Source organism: Triturus cristatus, chromosome 3_1 (genome assembly GCF_964204655.1).
Source record: "Triturus cristatus chromosome 3_1, aTriCri1.1, whole genome shotgun sequence".
NCBI classification, from domain to species: Eukaryota; Metazoa; Chordata; class Amphibia; order Caudata; family Salamandridae; genus Triturus; species Triturus cristatus.
In genome coordinates, this window is record NC_140583.1 from 182,338,024 (window position 1) to 182,353,470 (window position 15,447).

Sequence of the window (15,447 nt, forward strand, 5' to 3'; positions counted from 1 at the left end):
TCCAGACTGCGAGGAATTGAGAGAGACATTCCCCGACCGGCATGGAATGATCAGGGGGAAGAGGAGACAAGTCACTGTTTATTTGCGGCAGGGGGAGTACGCGGTGTGTTACTTTTACCTCTTCCCTTACCATGGTTTCCTCGAAATCCCCCTCTAAAGTAACCTCTTGAAGAGGGTGGTTGATTGTTACCTTTAAATGATGTGGAGGAACTGTGTTTGCATGGTCTTTGAGCCTCTCCTGTAAAAGGAGCAGTGAAAGGAACCACGATTTGATGGGGCTTGTAAAGCTCCCATGGATTTGGCAACATCTGTATCTTTCTTCATTTTCTCTAATCAAGCATCTACCTCAGGCCCAAATAGGTGTTCTTTGTCAAAGAGTAGGTTTAAGATAGATGCTTGAACCTCTGGTTTAAACCCTGAAACCTTGGGCCAGGCATGTCTTCTAAGCAGAACGCTGGCGTTAATAGCGCGTGCAGCAGTATCAGCTGCGTCTAAAGCACACCTGATGGAAGTGTTGGAAATGAGTTTCCCTTCTTGGATTAAATCATGTGCCTTAGCTTTGTGCTCATCTGGCAAGAACTGGAGTAATTGTTCCAATTCATCATAATGAGCTCTGTCATTTCTAGCTAACAGAGCCTGGGTGTTAGCTATACGCCAAGTATTGACTGTCTGTGCCACAATTTTTTTGCCAGAGGTAAAAGGAGGAGGGGCATCTCCTGTTTGTGAATTTGCCCGCTTACGAGCATATGAAACCACTAAGGAGTCTAATGGAAGTTGACCCTTGATGTAAATTGGGTCTGTAGGTGCGGCTTTATATTTTTTGTCTACTCTTGGGAGTGATAATTCTTGTGCGCACTGGGTCTTTAAATAGGTTATCTATATGTTTAAGCATAGGCAGTGTATGTGTTGTTTTTTTAGAAGAACTTAAGGTTTCGAATAAAAAGTCTTCTTCAAAAGCCTCTTGGTGGAGCGGCACTCCTTGGTATTGAGCAGCTCTGTTGACTAGCTCTATAAACCCTATGCTATCGTCTGGTGGAGAAGGTTTTGAAGGGTATAAATCTGGGCCGTTATCAGTATTAGGATCTGTATTATAATAGATCCATGGGTCACGATTATTGTCCTCTGGTGCATCTCCATCCCCATCCCTATCCTCTTGGTGATCAGGTGCTTGTGGTGAATTTGTGGGTGGAATGAGTACATTTGGATCTATTGGTGAAGAAGGTGAAAGGGGAGGTGGAGAAGTATTAGTACCCATATTCTATCTTTTAAGAGAAATATGGTAAGAGTCCTTGAGTTCTGGTTTGCGTTTTGCTGGTAGCTTTGCGTAAAGATGCCCAGTCTTAGGGTTAATGACAAGTTCGTTTTGCTTTGGGTCCGTGTTGGAAGGCGGGACATCCAACTGAGGCTCTTTGGATGGAGGAGGAGCTGGCGTGTCTTTAGGTGCCAGAATTTTCATTGCCGATTATTTCGAAGCCGATGATTTTGGATCTGAAGATGTTGGTTTTGATTTTGGTGCAGAGGATTTTGGTTCGGTGCCTGAAAGTGGTCAACTCGTTCTCGAGCCGGAAGGCTTTGACATATGTTTCAGTGTCTGGCCCGAAGGTGGGGCGTTCAAAACTTTTTCTCTATGCCAACCTTGGCCCGAAGGCAGAGGAGGGCAGGAGCCTTTTTTATGGATGACATTTGGACCAGAGGAGTATCTTTACTCACGGTACACTGACCCTGCAAGATGTCCTCTTCGATGTCGGAGTCTTCCTCTGACACAGAGATGTGTAATTCTTCCTCCTCGGCTCCCTGTGCTTCGAAGATTTCCTGGTCGGAGTCTTCTCCAAAAAGATCTGGAGCAGAGCCGCTGAGTTGTTGATGCATTTCAGGACGTCGAGGGTAGTATATTGCGGACCGAGGGGAACCGAAGGACGGTGCTGAACCAGAGCGCAGCAATACACGTCCGAACCCAATGGTGGAAAAAAATAATCTAACAATGGAGTCAATGCCCATGAGCACTAACACTGAAAGGAGGAGTCACCATGCCTCGTGACTGGAAAAGACTTCTTCGAACGAAACAATTTGCAAACATCCGGACCCAACACTAGATGGCAGGAGTATGCAAAGCATGTGATCTACAGCTCACATGCCTCAAACATATATTTTTGACATATGTGGGTGGTGTAAGAACGATTCCTCACCTCGTTCTTACTAGATCGCAGATCTTCTACTCGGTTAAATCTGGCTTTCTGCCTGGCCGTTCAACTCAAAAGTTCTTCTCCACTCTTTAGCAAACCAACAGCAACCCATTCTAATCCTAATCTCTCTATGTAGGTCCTTCTATTCTTCTGTTCTCTTTGGGTATCTCGCTGTGCTCTGACGTTTTCCCCATATGTCTGACTGTTCTTTCTCTGTTTCCTGGCATAGAAATCCAGTGCTTAATTTCAGCCGATAGCTGCAAATGGGGACTACCAGCACTCAATTTTGGAGACTGGGACTTATTTTTTATCATCAGACATTGACTTAGAAAAAGAGAAAAGCAGAAGAGAGAAGACTGGAAAATATTGACAAAGGAAGAAAGTGGGCGTGAGGAGAAACTTGCAGAAGCGATATGAAGGGGCATGGAGTGTATGGTAGCATATGAAAGATGTTCAGCAATGACATCTATCGCCTCAGAGAAAAAAAGTTGGCACTGTACTTATTCTTTTACACATCACCCACTGGGACTCATTCACCCACTGTTCCAGGATTCTCCAACGAGTACCTTGTGAGTTTCTGGTAGCTCTCCAGCAACCTGCAAGTAGCTCGCCTATGTGCAGCCCAGCAGTGCTTAATTTGTGAAGAAATCAGTGCAGAGGCCCTTGCCAGGAGGGGGCTGCAGCCTGTCCCACTCATTGCTGCTGCCAATGACAGAACTAACACAACTGCTAACTATCATACTCTTTCAAGTGAGACAATTCAGACTTTTCCAGGCTCCCATAGCTATAAGAATGGCTTAGGCGGCAGGTATCAGTAATTTTAAAGGTATATTGATTTAACAAACAACTGCTGTGCTGATCTCTAAATTAGACAAACAGGGCAACCATGTGGCAGACTATCATAAGTGCAGGTGTTGACAATTAAGTGCCTGTCACAAGTACTGGAACCCGTGGGGATTAAAATTAAGCACAGCAGCCCAGTGAACTGAATTACAGGCTTTTGCTTGGTTGAATTACTATATAGATACCAAAATTAAAGAGCATGTATTTGACATTAAAATGTGTGTATTTTCAGAATTTATATGCGGGTGTTCGGAGAAAAACGGTTACATTTCCTAAAAAATATTTAAAGCTTATATTTGAGTGATATCAATCAAATGGTATTGAGGGAACGATTATTATTAACGTGGTGCTATGGCTGTTATGTATTACCCATATAGAGACATTCCACGTTGACTATGCATTTTTTACAACACTGCTGACAACTGTGCCTCATTCACGAGGTGATCGCTGCAGGTCATCCTGCAAATGGTGTTCACTAATGTAATCTTGTCTGATGTGATTCCATCCACATCTCTAATAGTAGCTCAGATGATGGTCATACAACATACGTTGCTTTAATTACTGAAAAAGTAGGAGACTCCTGTTCTATCCACTTGACTCATGGGTTCCTCAGGGTTCTGTTTTAGACCCACTCTCCTGGTCTCTCTACATTATCCCTTTACTGTCCATTACTTCATCCCATGGCCGGGGGAGACTTTTTTTTATGTAGGTAACTCTCAAATTTTCTTCTTTATTCCCGCATTTTTCAGTTTCTCGTTAGGAATAGGTCTGCTGTTGTCCCCCTGCCAGTCAGGTCTGGAGGACTACTCATTTTCTAAAACTCAGTCCCACTAAGAGTGTCCTCTTTTTATTTCTCTCACCCCCTTTCTTCTTTTTTTCTCCTTTTATATTCAGATTTCTAGATCTGCCAGTAACGTCTCCTTCATGGTCAACTCTGCTGTCAACTTCACTCCTCAGATTACTACTGTAATTAAATCCTGTCAAAGTCAGCTCTCCACTAGTTAAAAAATTAAGCCCTTCACTCCTTTTAACTCCCTCAACCTCTATGTCTTACTCTTGTTCCACATACCTACTTATTGCTTTTCTGCCCAAATATTACTCCATTACAGCCTATTCACAACACTGCATTAAGACTACGTTTCTCCCTTCCATCCGACTCCTAAAATTCACCTTATCGTTATCATGTGTGCTGACTTATGTTCACTTTACGCTGTAAATTTTGCTTTCTTCTACTGGTATCACTTTATTGCTTCTCCCCTTTTAGCTTCTCTGAGCTTGCCTCCTTTCTTCCTCTTGACCTTTCTGTGCTCCCTCGTGTTACTATTGTTTTGAACTCTTTTGTTCCACAGAGCTTGCCCAAAAGATGCCAAAATAAAGATATACAGTACCTCATCGTTTTTAATACAGACATAACATGTCGAATTGAATTTTGGAGGTGGTGTGTGGAGAAGAGTTAAGATGAGCGTACACCATTAACTGGACATTATTTGGCCAAGACAGACCAAACTACACACAATGATAAAAAGGTTACTTTGAGGAACAGAAACACAATAAAAGGTTACTTTGAGGAACAGAAAAGAAACAATAAAAGATTACTTTGAGGAACAGAAAAGAAACAATAAAAGATTACTTTGAGGATCATAACAAAGCTCAGCGAAATTAGAGTATCTGGTTAGAAAGTAATATATTATGTTTAATGAATCCACATTGTAAGGTTCAGAGTGACTATATAGAATAAAACTAAAAACATTTCTTAAAGTTCAATACTACTGAAACAAAATGTCTGCTAAAGCCATAGAGCAGAAATATGCTGACTCCGCAGATGGGGGGTACTGTTAGCGGGCAATCTCTAAATGATCATTACTTACAGAACTTTGAGTTCTTTCAGACCAGACAGGGCCTTCGGATGGATGAAAGCCAGGTCATTGCCAGCCAGCCGCCTGGAAAAAATTGAAATAATAGTTGAGACTCCTAAAGAGAACTCTCCATCAACAGCAGAAACAATCAAAGCATTCAAAGTAACAACTAATTGTTTGTGAGAGCTCAACTGCACTTCTCATGATGACACAGCAAGTAAATGCAATAAAAGACAATTTGACATTTAAGGGGTTTAAACTGAAATATATTTAATGGATGGCTTTAAGATTAAACTGTTTTACTCTGTAAAGTCACAGATTCTGTTTACACCAACGGGGGAAAAAATGTCCGCTTTATGAATACTTAATTACAAAAAAATGAAGACTATGTGTTACTTAGTTTCACCAGTCAGTAATACAGGGTTAACGTACTCAGCTCAAAGGAGGATAAGAAAAAGGCAGCACCAAACCTCTGAAGGCTAAGATTGAAAACAGTGGTTAGATGAGGGCATTTTAGCTGTGCTCCTTGCCCTGACACTGCCAGACCACGCGGAGGACACTGTTTCATGCTTCATGAGCACCACAGCATGCAAAACAGAAGAGCCCCACTCTATACGAATGGCTCAGCAATGTTGTCACTAGAAAAACACAGCAATTGGACAAACTGGATTTTTGTACCCAAAATTGATCACACGAAAAAAATACTGTAGATTGGCAGAAGCTAATGTTGAGACCGCCGAAAAACCACAAAAAAACCCTGCCTAGAAAAGGTTCTGCACGGACCACGAATAGTTAGAAGACTCTCTTGTGGTATGGCTGACTGCAATGGAATGTCTTTGTGGCAACCAAGTGAGTGAGTGAGCACGTGTGCAACATAATTCAATCATTGGCTGTTTAAACGAGAGGTTTTTGATATTACTCAGAAATATGAAAACAATGTGATCTGCTACACTTTGAAGCATGAAATTCAGAGCTACAACAAAGTTGAATTACAGTCAATCGCCTGTGCATAAATACTTTCGAACACAAGCACCTCCTAATTGCATGCATAGCACCATCTCCCTTCTAAGTACCATGCCTCACTTACTCGGTCAACCACCACTCCCAAGAATCCGAGATCCTAGACTGAGGCATTCGCTTCAGCTCAAACATGCCCTTTGGTCTCCACAGATATTAACTGTTTTACACAGACTAAACTTCAGGTGCTGGGGGGTGCACAGGAGCTCTGTTGAGTCCCCCCTGTGACTGTGCACGGGTGGAAGGCCCCTGGCGTGAGAGCTCCTTACTGTGCCTGGAGTGTGCGGGGCCCACTCTATGCACTTTGCAGAGGGGCCCCCTCAAGTTTCGTTACGCTACTTTGAGTGTTAGACCTCACTCCCACTTGATTTGGTCTTTCTCAGACTAACCTATTGAAACTTTTTTTTCCATAGGGCTGCTGCTCAAACAAAGAAACCTCAACTGGTTAGGACCCATGCCAGGTACAGCATATTATGCCTTAGGCATCAACAGTCCTACAATACCACTCCAGTGTCATGATCCGGGTCTCTATCAAGAATGTAGAGTTCAAGACACATTGCTTCACTTAAAAATTAATTTAAGACCCAAATCCAGCCACTTTTCTAATGCCTTCCAATGCCATCGAATGACCAGATGACTAAGGCGAACTTCTGAAATCATCCTGACTACCCATTGGCAGAAGTACTAGTGTGTTGGGGACAGATCTGATAACTACTGAGCCTCCTTCCTCTGGAGAGCGCGAATCCTGCCCACCCCTTATCCCTGCCTCCATTTCCCTAACGCGCTAGAACCAAACCAATCAATGCTTCAAGTGATGCCAGATCCTTTTCTTTTTTATGAACCGTTATGGACATTAACATTCCATCCAGTAAAGACACATACATTACTGTTCAATGAATGCCGGGCTCCTAACCAGCTAAAAATCAGTCATTTCAACATCTTTTTAATGGCGTGGAATGGCAGCTGCTGGAAGCCATACATTTTTACATGCAGCCAATGACGTATTGTGTAGGGCATGACTTGATGAGAAGACAGCACCAATTCATTCATTCCATGCCTCTGTACCATTCTACAAAGCAGAGACTCTGTTTGCGGCTTTTGTTTAAATGTTGTGAGCATTAGCAACAGAGCGCAGTACACCATTAAAAAAAGACCTGCTGAATGGAACTCAATGTTACAGCACCGCACGCTGAAAAGCAGCTATTCATAGAAAATGTCTAAATATGAACAAAAATCCCATCTTAAAGCTGTGACCTGGGCAGGGACAAAATGTTTTGTGGGAGACATTACTTTAGGGCAAGGTGGCGTTAGTAGTTGGTACAAAGCATAATGGGATTACCACTGGCATTTGTTCTACCTCCTGGTAAACAAAGTAAGTGTGGTACATTCTTAATTACACTGGTACTCGTAGGGCTTAAGATTAGATCGGCATGAACAAATATTCAAAGCTCCGACAATCAGTCACACCTAATAAGAACAGCCTGCCAAAAAACATACTGGCTTCCGCCATCTGAAATTAAAGCCAGCCAAGACGGCTCTCATTTTTCATTTACATTGAAATTTTTCAACAATACACCTTTAAGATAACGAACATATATTATCCCCCAAAATGCATATTATTTTCTCTGCAAGTCCTTGAGTCGCGCCTTACAAGCCAACAATCCAATGCATATATTCTAAAATATCAAACAGAGCAATAGCAAGCTCCTAACATGGTTAGTCTATATACCTGCTGTACCTTTGGGTAGCTTCTACAGCCTGCACTGAGCCCCCTTCTCAAGATCAGATGACTAAAGGTAAGCTAGAGCTCGAGCGGCAGGAAGAAAGGTGCCCACGCAGAACTGGGAGCCAATGCAGGTGGCAAAGACAAGCAGAACTTTCAAAGGCTCTAGTGCATTAACGCGAATAAACTCGAATAATTCTCCTTTTCATACAAATGACAATTAAAGACCACAACCTTTTTGGAGACACTTATTTTTTTATATTTTGATAAAGGAAATTCTCCTTTTGGTATCTAAGAGAACACGTGCTTTAGTAATAAAATATACTGTTGTGTGTATATTTAGATTCCGTATATAGGTTTCCCGATTTATGCCCTTATATAGGTACAATTCATATTGCCCTTATTTAGGAATAGAAAATCCAGCCCTTATTTAGGCATTGTCCATGCTAACGAAAATACAGGCATGGTCTCCTACATCCGTCAATCCACGTCACAACGAGTTCTTGGAAAACCAGACTCTTAAGCCTTTAGGAATTTCCCTTGCTTGGATATCGATTTCTCCAAGAACTCATTGAGTATGCATGAACATCTATCCCTTAGGGGTTCATTCATGACGTTCCGATGCCCGACTTTTACGTCAATACAGGCATTCCTAAACACCTTCAAGGTATAAATATACCTGAACTTGCCTTGGCAAACCACGGTTCCGGTACGGTCCAGTTCGACAGCAAGTTCGGAAGGAGATCGAGTTCCCGCCTGATGCACTGACCAGACGCTGTCATCCTCCTCACAGAGAATCCAGCTCCAGTGTATCTGACTCCCCTTGCGGGGTGTTAGATATCGAGTCAAGGAAAGAGATTCCAACCTCACACTTTCTAAGGTATGGAGCAGACTAGAAATTAGAGAAACCTTTGGCAACTCTTGGCAATACTAAAACTATAGCTAGCTATACTTTAGAAAACTGCAACTACTTCTTACCTCGTATTACACTTAGGTTAGGTACACCGGGGTAGCACTATTTAGAAGCATCAGATGAGTATTCACATTTTAGCCTGTTTTATTTATGTATGTATTTTATGAATATATGTCATAGCTACAAACCATGCTGTTGCAGTATTATTTTATCTTACTGGTAACTCTGTACGTATTGTACTTCGCATCCTGTCTTACGATTGTAGCAGTTCATATCTCTTGCATGAGAAATAAGACTGTTCAATAAACCCCTTTTTATTGAAATGCCAGTCTCTCTATTTCTGTGCAATTCTGTAGAAACGGAGCATGCACGAGTGCCTGAGTGAAACTGTTATCTATTGTTTCCACGGTTCTGAGATTGTTCCGGCTCGAAGGGAAACAAAGTTGTCATGTTTATGCGGTTGTCAGAAACGAATCCCTCCTTGTATATTCGAGAAGTTTCTAGTGACCTCTGAATTAGCTGGCACACACAAGTAATTAAGTTTAATGTACACGATAGAGACATACTGACCTCAGTCCTATGTCAATACTATAGTGTATATTATTCCAATGCGCAGAACCTATCAGGGATATAGGAACTACACTACAATACCTTCTTAATGACCATTGCTAAAACAGATAGCTGGAAGATGTATTACTGCAGAAGGTGTTGGCGAGGGGAAAGAAACCATGGACACTAAATGTTCTTGTAGTCAGCTCTGAAAAACTGAAAAACCAGACGGTCAGTGATTTTTAAACATGCAGTGCACTGTGCATCAGAAACAAGACCCAACCAGGTTATGGGGACCTTGCATGGTTCCACATGAGTAATTAGTTTGCCTTATGACCTCTCCCGTTCAGCTTCTACAACCAACAGACGACTGCATCCATGACACTTCCGTTTCCATGGACTCTGGCATCCTTCCAGGAAACAGAATACAAATAAACATATTTGCTACGTTTCTTCTAACCCGTTTGCTAAATACAGACAGAATAGGTGTTCAATGGGGGATTTCAAGAGGATGGCAATGGAGTAATACAAATAAAGGATCATAATGCTATTTCAGTAAAAACGCATTTAATTAAGTAAATGTTTGAGGGCAAGATGATTGTCCAGTCATACCAAATGTGAAATCATTGTTACAAAGATTGCTAATGTGCCACCTTTAGGAGCAGCATTAAAAATTAGCAGAATTACCACGGTAACCTTAACTGTCCAGCTCTACTAAGACTGCAATAACTTTGTACAGACTTAAAGTTTAAACCTATGATTTCACTTTATTCACAGAAGAGAATCATCCAGCATTTTATGCCCAATAAGTCAACTGATAGTTAAATCTCAGGCCTTGGATGATCTTGTGATCAGGGTAATACAAAGAGCAGAAATAGAATAGATTCTTCTATTTATCCGTCTCTTGAATAGGTGTGGCACCTCAGTTGGAATCTTGGTGTCGAACCTAGATACAGAACGGACACCAAGATTCCAGCTGAGATAGTTGGCCCAGGCTTTGTCCAGTGAAGACGCACATTAATCTGCTATAAATAAATCCTTTTACTTGCTGTGCCGGATAAATCATTTCGGGAAAGGAAAGCACAATACTGGCGACGAGGAGACTGCACCATAATAGGCTCTCCAAAGTCATATGGATGTTTAGATTGTGAAATGAAAGATACCGGAGGATGAATGTCTGGACTATTTAGGGAAAGTATAAAGGGTAAACTCTCAAAGGCTCACATAAGAAAATGATTAGCAACCTGGGAACCCATGGCTTAAGAACGGCTGTCGCAAATTGATACACATCATCTTGTATGGTATAACAGACACAGGCTTTAAACCTTTCTGAATGGATGAGAGAACCCACTGTAGCCTGGAGCCCATAAGCTGGTAGTGGGTTGTGTTCACCCAGAAGACCACTGCTCATATGGGAAGCTAATTTCACAGGGTTTGTAAACTACTTCGCTCTTACAGCTTGATTGCCATGGATCCATGCACAGGAAAAGAAAAGACGCAACTGCTGCATCGGAGAGTGTAGATTTGGAGCACACTACTGCTTGGTATACGAATGTCAGCAACAAAGGATGAAGAAATGGATTTCTAGCCTAGAATTAGTTCAATAATTGTACAAGGTGGTGTGAGAAGGTTAGGTTGGCATTGTTGCACATGTCCAAACAAGTTGGGTGTCTTAATAAAGTTCACTGTAATAGTCTTGCTCCAAATAGAAAGAACCCAAGTAGTTTAAAGCATGAGGCTACCCTTCAAGTAATAATTCATAAGAATGCAAACTATCAGCTAACTGCACGTTTATTATCTAGAGATATGATGATATCAAGGATGTGATTTTGTTGCAAAGCGTGGATCCGTTTAGCAGTTTGATTGCCCATTAACTTGCAATAGACTGCAAGATCACAAAGCAGCAAATATTTACCCCAAAGTAGTGATAGCATGTCTACGTCTACTGGGAATATGTATTCTAATATTAAATGCAAAACTTATTTTACATTTTATTTCTGTGGTTTTACCACTGCTAAATTTCAATTAAACTTTAATGAGCCATAAATGCAAAACTCAATATATATTCCAGAAATGAAATCTAAGTTTATTCACATCATTAGATACAACATTTAGCAGGAAATCTTATAATTAAAGCTTAATTATGCACTTAATCATCAGGTTTTGCGCATTTTTAATGAAATACATAATAAGGCATCAATGAACAATGGAACAAACTAAAAGCACAGAAATCGAGTGACTAAGTTTGCCCTGTAATACGTTTCATTGTGATCTGCTTTAGCTCAATAACTGCCTATACCCAAGTATATGATACCCATTTGTTCTCTGTTCTACACGATCCTAACAAAAATTGCCAAGGGGTTAAGTTTGATGAAATTATTTTGCAGAAGTTAATTCACAACTTGTGGATTACTTGAAGACGTTTAAGCTTCTACACCCTTTCCAGTCAGGTTTTAGACCACAGTATTACACTGCGTCTGCTCTCCTTGAAGTCTTGAACCTATAAAGTGTATGCTTGATAATTACAGCAATGCTGTCTAATTCTCCTAGATATGTCAGCAGTATTTGGTACAGTGCCATATGACCTTCTACTACACCGTCTTGAGGACATCGGAATCCGTGGAAGAGCTTGGGCATGGTTTCAATCTTTGTTAAAAGACAGGAAGCAGGAAGTCAAGGGAAAAAGCACTGAAGCATGGGGTCCCCCCATCTCATCACTCAGCCCGGCCTTGTTTATGTTTATATATTTCCATTGATCATTTCTAATAATTAATTTGGTATTTGTGTGTTTCATTGATGGACATTGATGTTTTCCCTATGTTAGCCTAACAATGCACATTATAGGGTGCTTCTGCTTTGCACATGCTACCAAAGCACCCACGTGCTTTTGAGCCACATTGTATGGTCACATATAGTTAGCTCATGTTTTTTGTCCTCTTCCTGGGATTTAGTCTGCACAGCCTAGGCAAGGTCAAACAACACTGATTTTTGTTATTCTCTGTGGTTGGACACTAGCACCTAGACATAACAGAGACACACATGTACTGTTTTTGAAAACACTTGTCAAATAACCCGGGACATGTATTTCGAAACACACATAGAGCGGAGACTGGCAGACAGCACAAAGGTCCTGAGACATGAGAGCTGCGTCACCTGGGATGTAGAAAAACTATCTATGAATGCTAAGGTATGGGGTACAATGGTAAGCGCAGAGATCTATAATCTATAATCATTTAGCTTTCGAAGTGAGGATGGGTTTAGGCAAATCTGTCTGATAATATGACTGGACTCTTTACTCTACAGGGTCTAATAGCTATGCTAATGACATTACTGACCTGTATTTGTTTGCTAATTGTGGCGCAACTATTGCACATTAGAGCACGATTCTTTAAATAAACATAAACACCCTTTGTGTCTCTTTTCTATTTATTGTAGACAAGTACAAGTGAGAGAGTGAAAGTGGGTGACCTGCTATTGCGATCCTGAGAGGGTTGTGAGTGTTGTGTTCTGGGGTGCCAAATCACTTGTCTCGCTGGGAAGTTTATTAGGGTAAGTGAGGCACTATGAGCTAGTCGAATTCTGGACCATAGATGCTGATGGGGTATGGTGACTTGGTCTCTGCAGAATACCTACAACAGTAGCTCCACTACTTCAAATGCTGATGAGAATTGATTTGGTCATTAGAAAAGCACTCCTCTGGCTCTGAACTAAACTTCAAGAACGGTCTTAGCCAAGTCATCAGATGGATGAATTGTAACCATCTTAGGAGTAATGTAGTGAAAACTGAAATTCTCAATTTTGGAAACAATCAGTTCTTATTTAGACTTGAGGCTCGAACTTATAAGACCACCGCCTCCCATGAATGTTCCAAGGAATTGAAGGGTTAAATTCGATTGAGACGTATCATTCCGCCATCAAGCTGCTGCAGTGTCGGGAATCTGCTTTTCATTGATTAAGTCCCTTCATAAATGTTTTGCGTTTCTCCCTTTATTGACCAGGAAGACAGTACTGCACGGTTTGATCACTTCCAGAATTGATTATTGCAACAGTCTCTATTTGGGCATCCCCAGAAACGTAAGAAGTTACAGGTTGTGCAAAATACTGCTGCTCGACTGGTGCTTAAACTTCTTTGCAGGAGCACCACTGGCTTCCGGTGGAAAAACAGATTATGTTAAAATCACTCATTACATTTTTCAGTGTTCCATCAAACAGGTCAGAAATTCCTCTCTGATGTTTCCACACATACCCGCAGAAATTCGAAGATCTACCAATGCTAAATTCTCAAGGATCCGCACATTTACTTTTAGGAAGCATCTTAAGACTGGTCTTTTTTCCCGGTTTAAGCAGTCGGCGATATGGTGACAGCATCTTGTATACCCAGCGCCAGGATGCGTCTTTGGGGGTAACCGTGCACTGTACAAATAACCCATTCAGCTCACTTCAGTTCCTAGTGACCTTGAAAGGCACTTCATACAGGGATTTCGACTGCTCACTGGACTATGTTTCCCAATACAGCAACGGTTCTGTCTCAATCTGGTTACTCTTGATGTTTTGACAGAGGGAGTCCATTGGCACTGAAGAGAAAATTCACCATGGCACCCAAAAGCAATAGTCTTGAGTTGATTCCATATGGCAGGGAATTCCCTCTTTTGTGGAAGACCATGCTTTAACTTGCGTCTGACGAAAAATGTCAAATGATTACACATGAATGAGAAGTGTAGCCTTGCATCTGGTAGAGATGGTAATAAGCAACATCTGGCTGAAGAAGACTGAATCCCTGCTGCTGATTTGGCCGACACTGTTATACAATCAACTGCTTTATAAGCTTTATACTGTCCATCACTAAAGTAGGGGAGAAGAGGGTGAGTTACGGAAAATTAATTATTTTGCAAGAACTCCAAGGGCTAAAAGTTATGGAAATGTAATGAGTTGTTCCTAATTATTTTCCAGGGCCTTGGGGTTGGAGGCTCGCTGGCGCCTGGCACATCTCCAGTCTCCTATCAACTCACATAAAAGAGCCGATTTGCAGGTTCTACAGCAGCACAGACAGTGATGCAACACCTGCTGTATCATTCAAGCACATATGTTAGACCATAAAGTACACAGCCTCATTAGCCAGACTTCATAGAACAAGGTTAAGTCAGGGCATCACTTTCCTGTGCATCTTTCTGAGACAGGTAGCATCGTCCTAAACTTGACTCGTGGCACTACAACCAAACTTCAGAGTGGGCCCCACCACACCCTGGTCTATTCTTTATGATCACTACAGAATTGGTAGCCAGTAACGTGATGCGGTGATATATGTAAATACTTTAGTAATCTATACCTGCACTTAGTACAGCAACCTGGGTTTTGCTCCGGATATTACTGTATTACAACTGCAGGAGGCTGCCGGAGTCATTATCGCCACATTTCCTGACAGACTCCGATCAAATCAAAAAGGTGAAGTAGGCCACAAAGTTGTTCGCGATTTTGTATCACACGCTCATAGACTACGTATGTAGATTGTAGACTCAGCCGAACAGTGACCCCCAGCAACTGCAATTGCTTTTCCCATCAGTGACTGAGCCAGAAATGGTGATACAGATGAGAGTAACTGAAACCGTTGTCCAAACATCTCATTCTAAACATGTGCAGAAGGGATAACTCCGTTGATTTCATCTACTCTGGCTACTGCTGTGGAGCTCACACCTGGATGATATTCCTTGATTAACATTTCACCATCCAGCACTCAGTAGTGAAAGAAGAACCGTAGAAAAATAGGTCTGGTGTCTCATTCTCAGGGTCTCGTGCAAGTGCGGATAATAAGACACTTATATAAAAGCAAAAAAAAAAAAATTATGTTCGCCTTCCCCCTCGTACCATGTTTTTATGCTGGACCTGAGAGTTCGAGATCTCGCACTTTAATATTTTCATCCTGCGCTTCTATTTATTATGTGCTGTTGTTAAATAACCATTTGTGCATTATAGTGAATACCAAGAGAACCTGTATCCTCCTGTGCTATCATTTAACTATTTTCAGAGATCTAAAGTCTCTTTCTCTTCCTCCATGCCAACTAAAACTACTGAATAAATATGGGATATGAATGAGATGAAATGCATTTGATCCAGACATTGCACATATCCAGGATTTTGCAGAAGTAAATTTTCCCTATGAATGGACATTCCAGAAGAACACTCACTACAAAACCCTACTGACCCTTTCTGCAATTTGCTATAGCGGTGGGCACACATTCACTACATCTTGATCATCCGATCCAATTAATACTAAATACAAACTATGCTACCATAAAAAAAGACTCACGACAGTCCAACAGGACATTCAGGAGCAAAGTAGATTAGTGAAACGTCAGCATGTTGTGC

At 41.4% G+C, this 15,447-nt stretch overlaps 1 protein-coding gene across 1 annotated transcript in view; it reads right to left on the reverse strand.

Moving 5' to 3' along the window:
- LGR4 (leucine rich repeat containing G protein-coupled receptor 4) overlaps positions 1-15,447 on the reverse strand; it is a 287,978-nt gene that overhangs the window by 112,214 nt on the left and 160,317 nt on the right. The window contains exon 3 of the mRNA XM_085643635.1: positions 4,895-4,966. Within this exon, the coding sequence (XP_085499761.1) occupies positions 4,895-4,966 (72 nt within the window). The remainder of the gene's footprint in view (positions 1-4,894; positions 4,967-15,447) is intronic.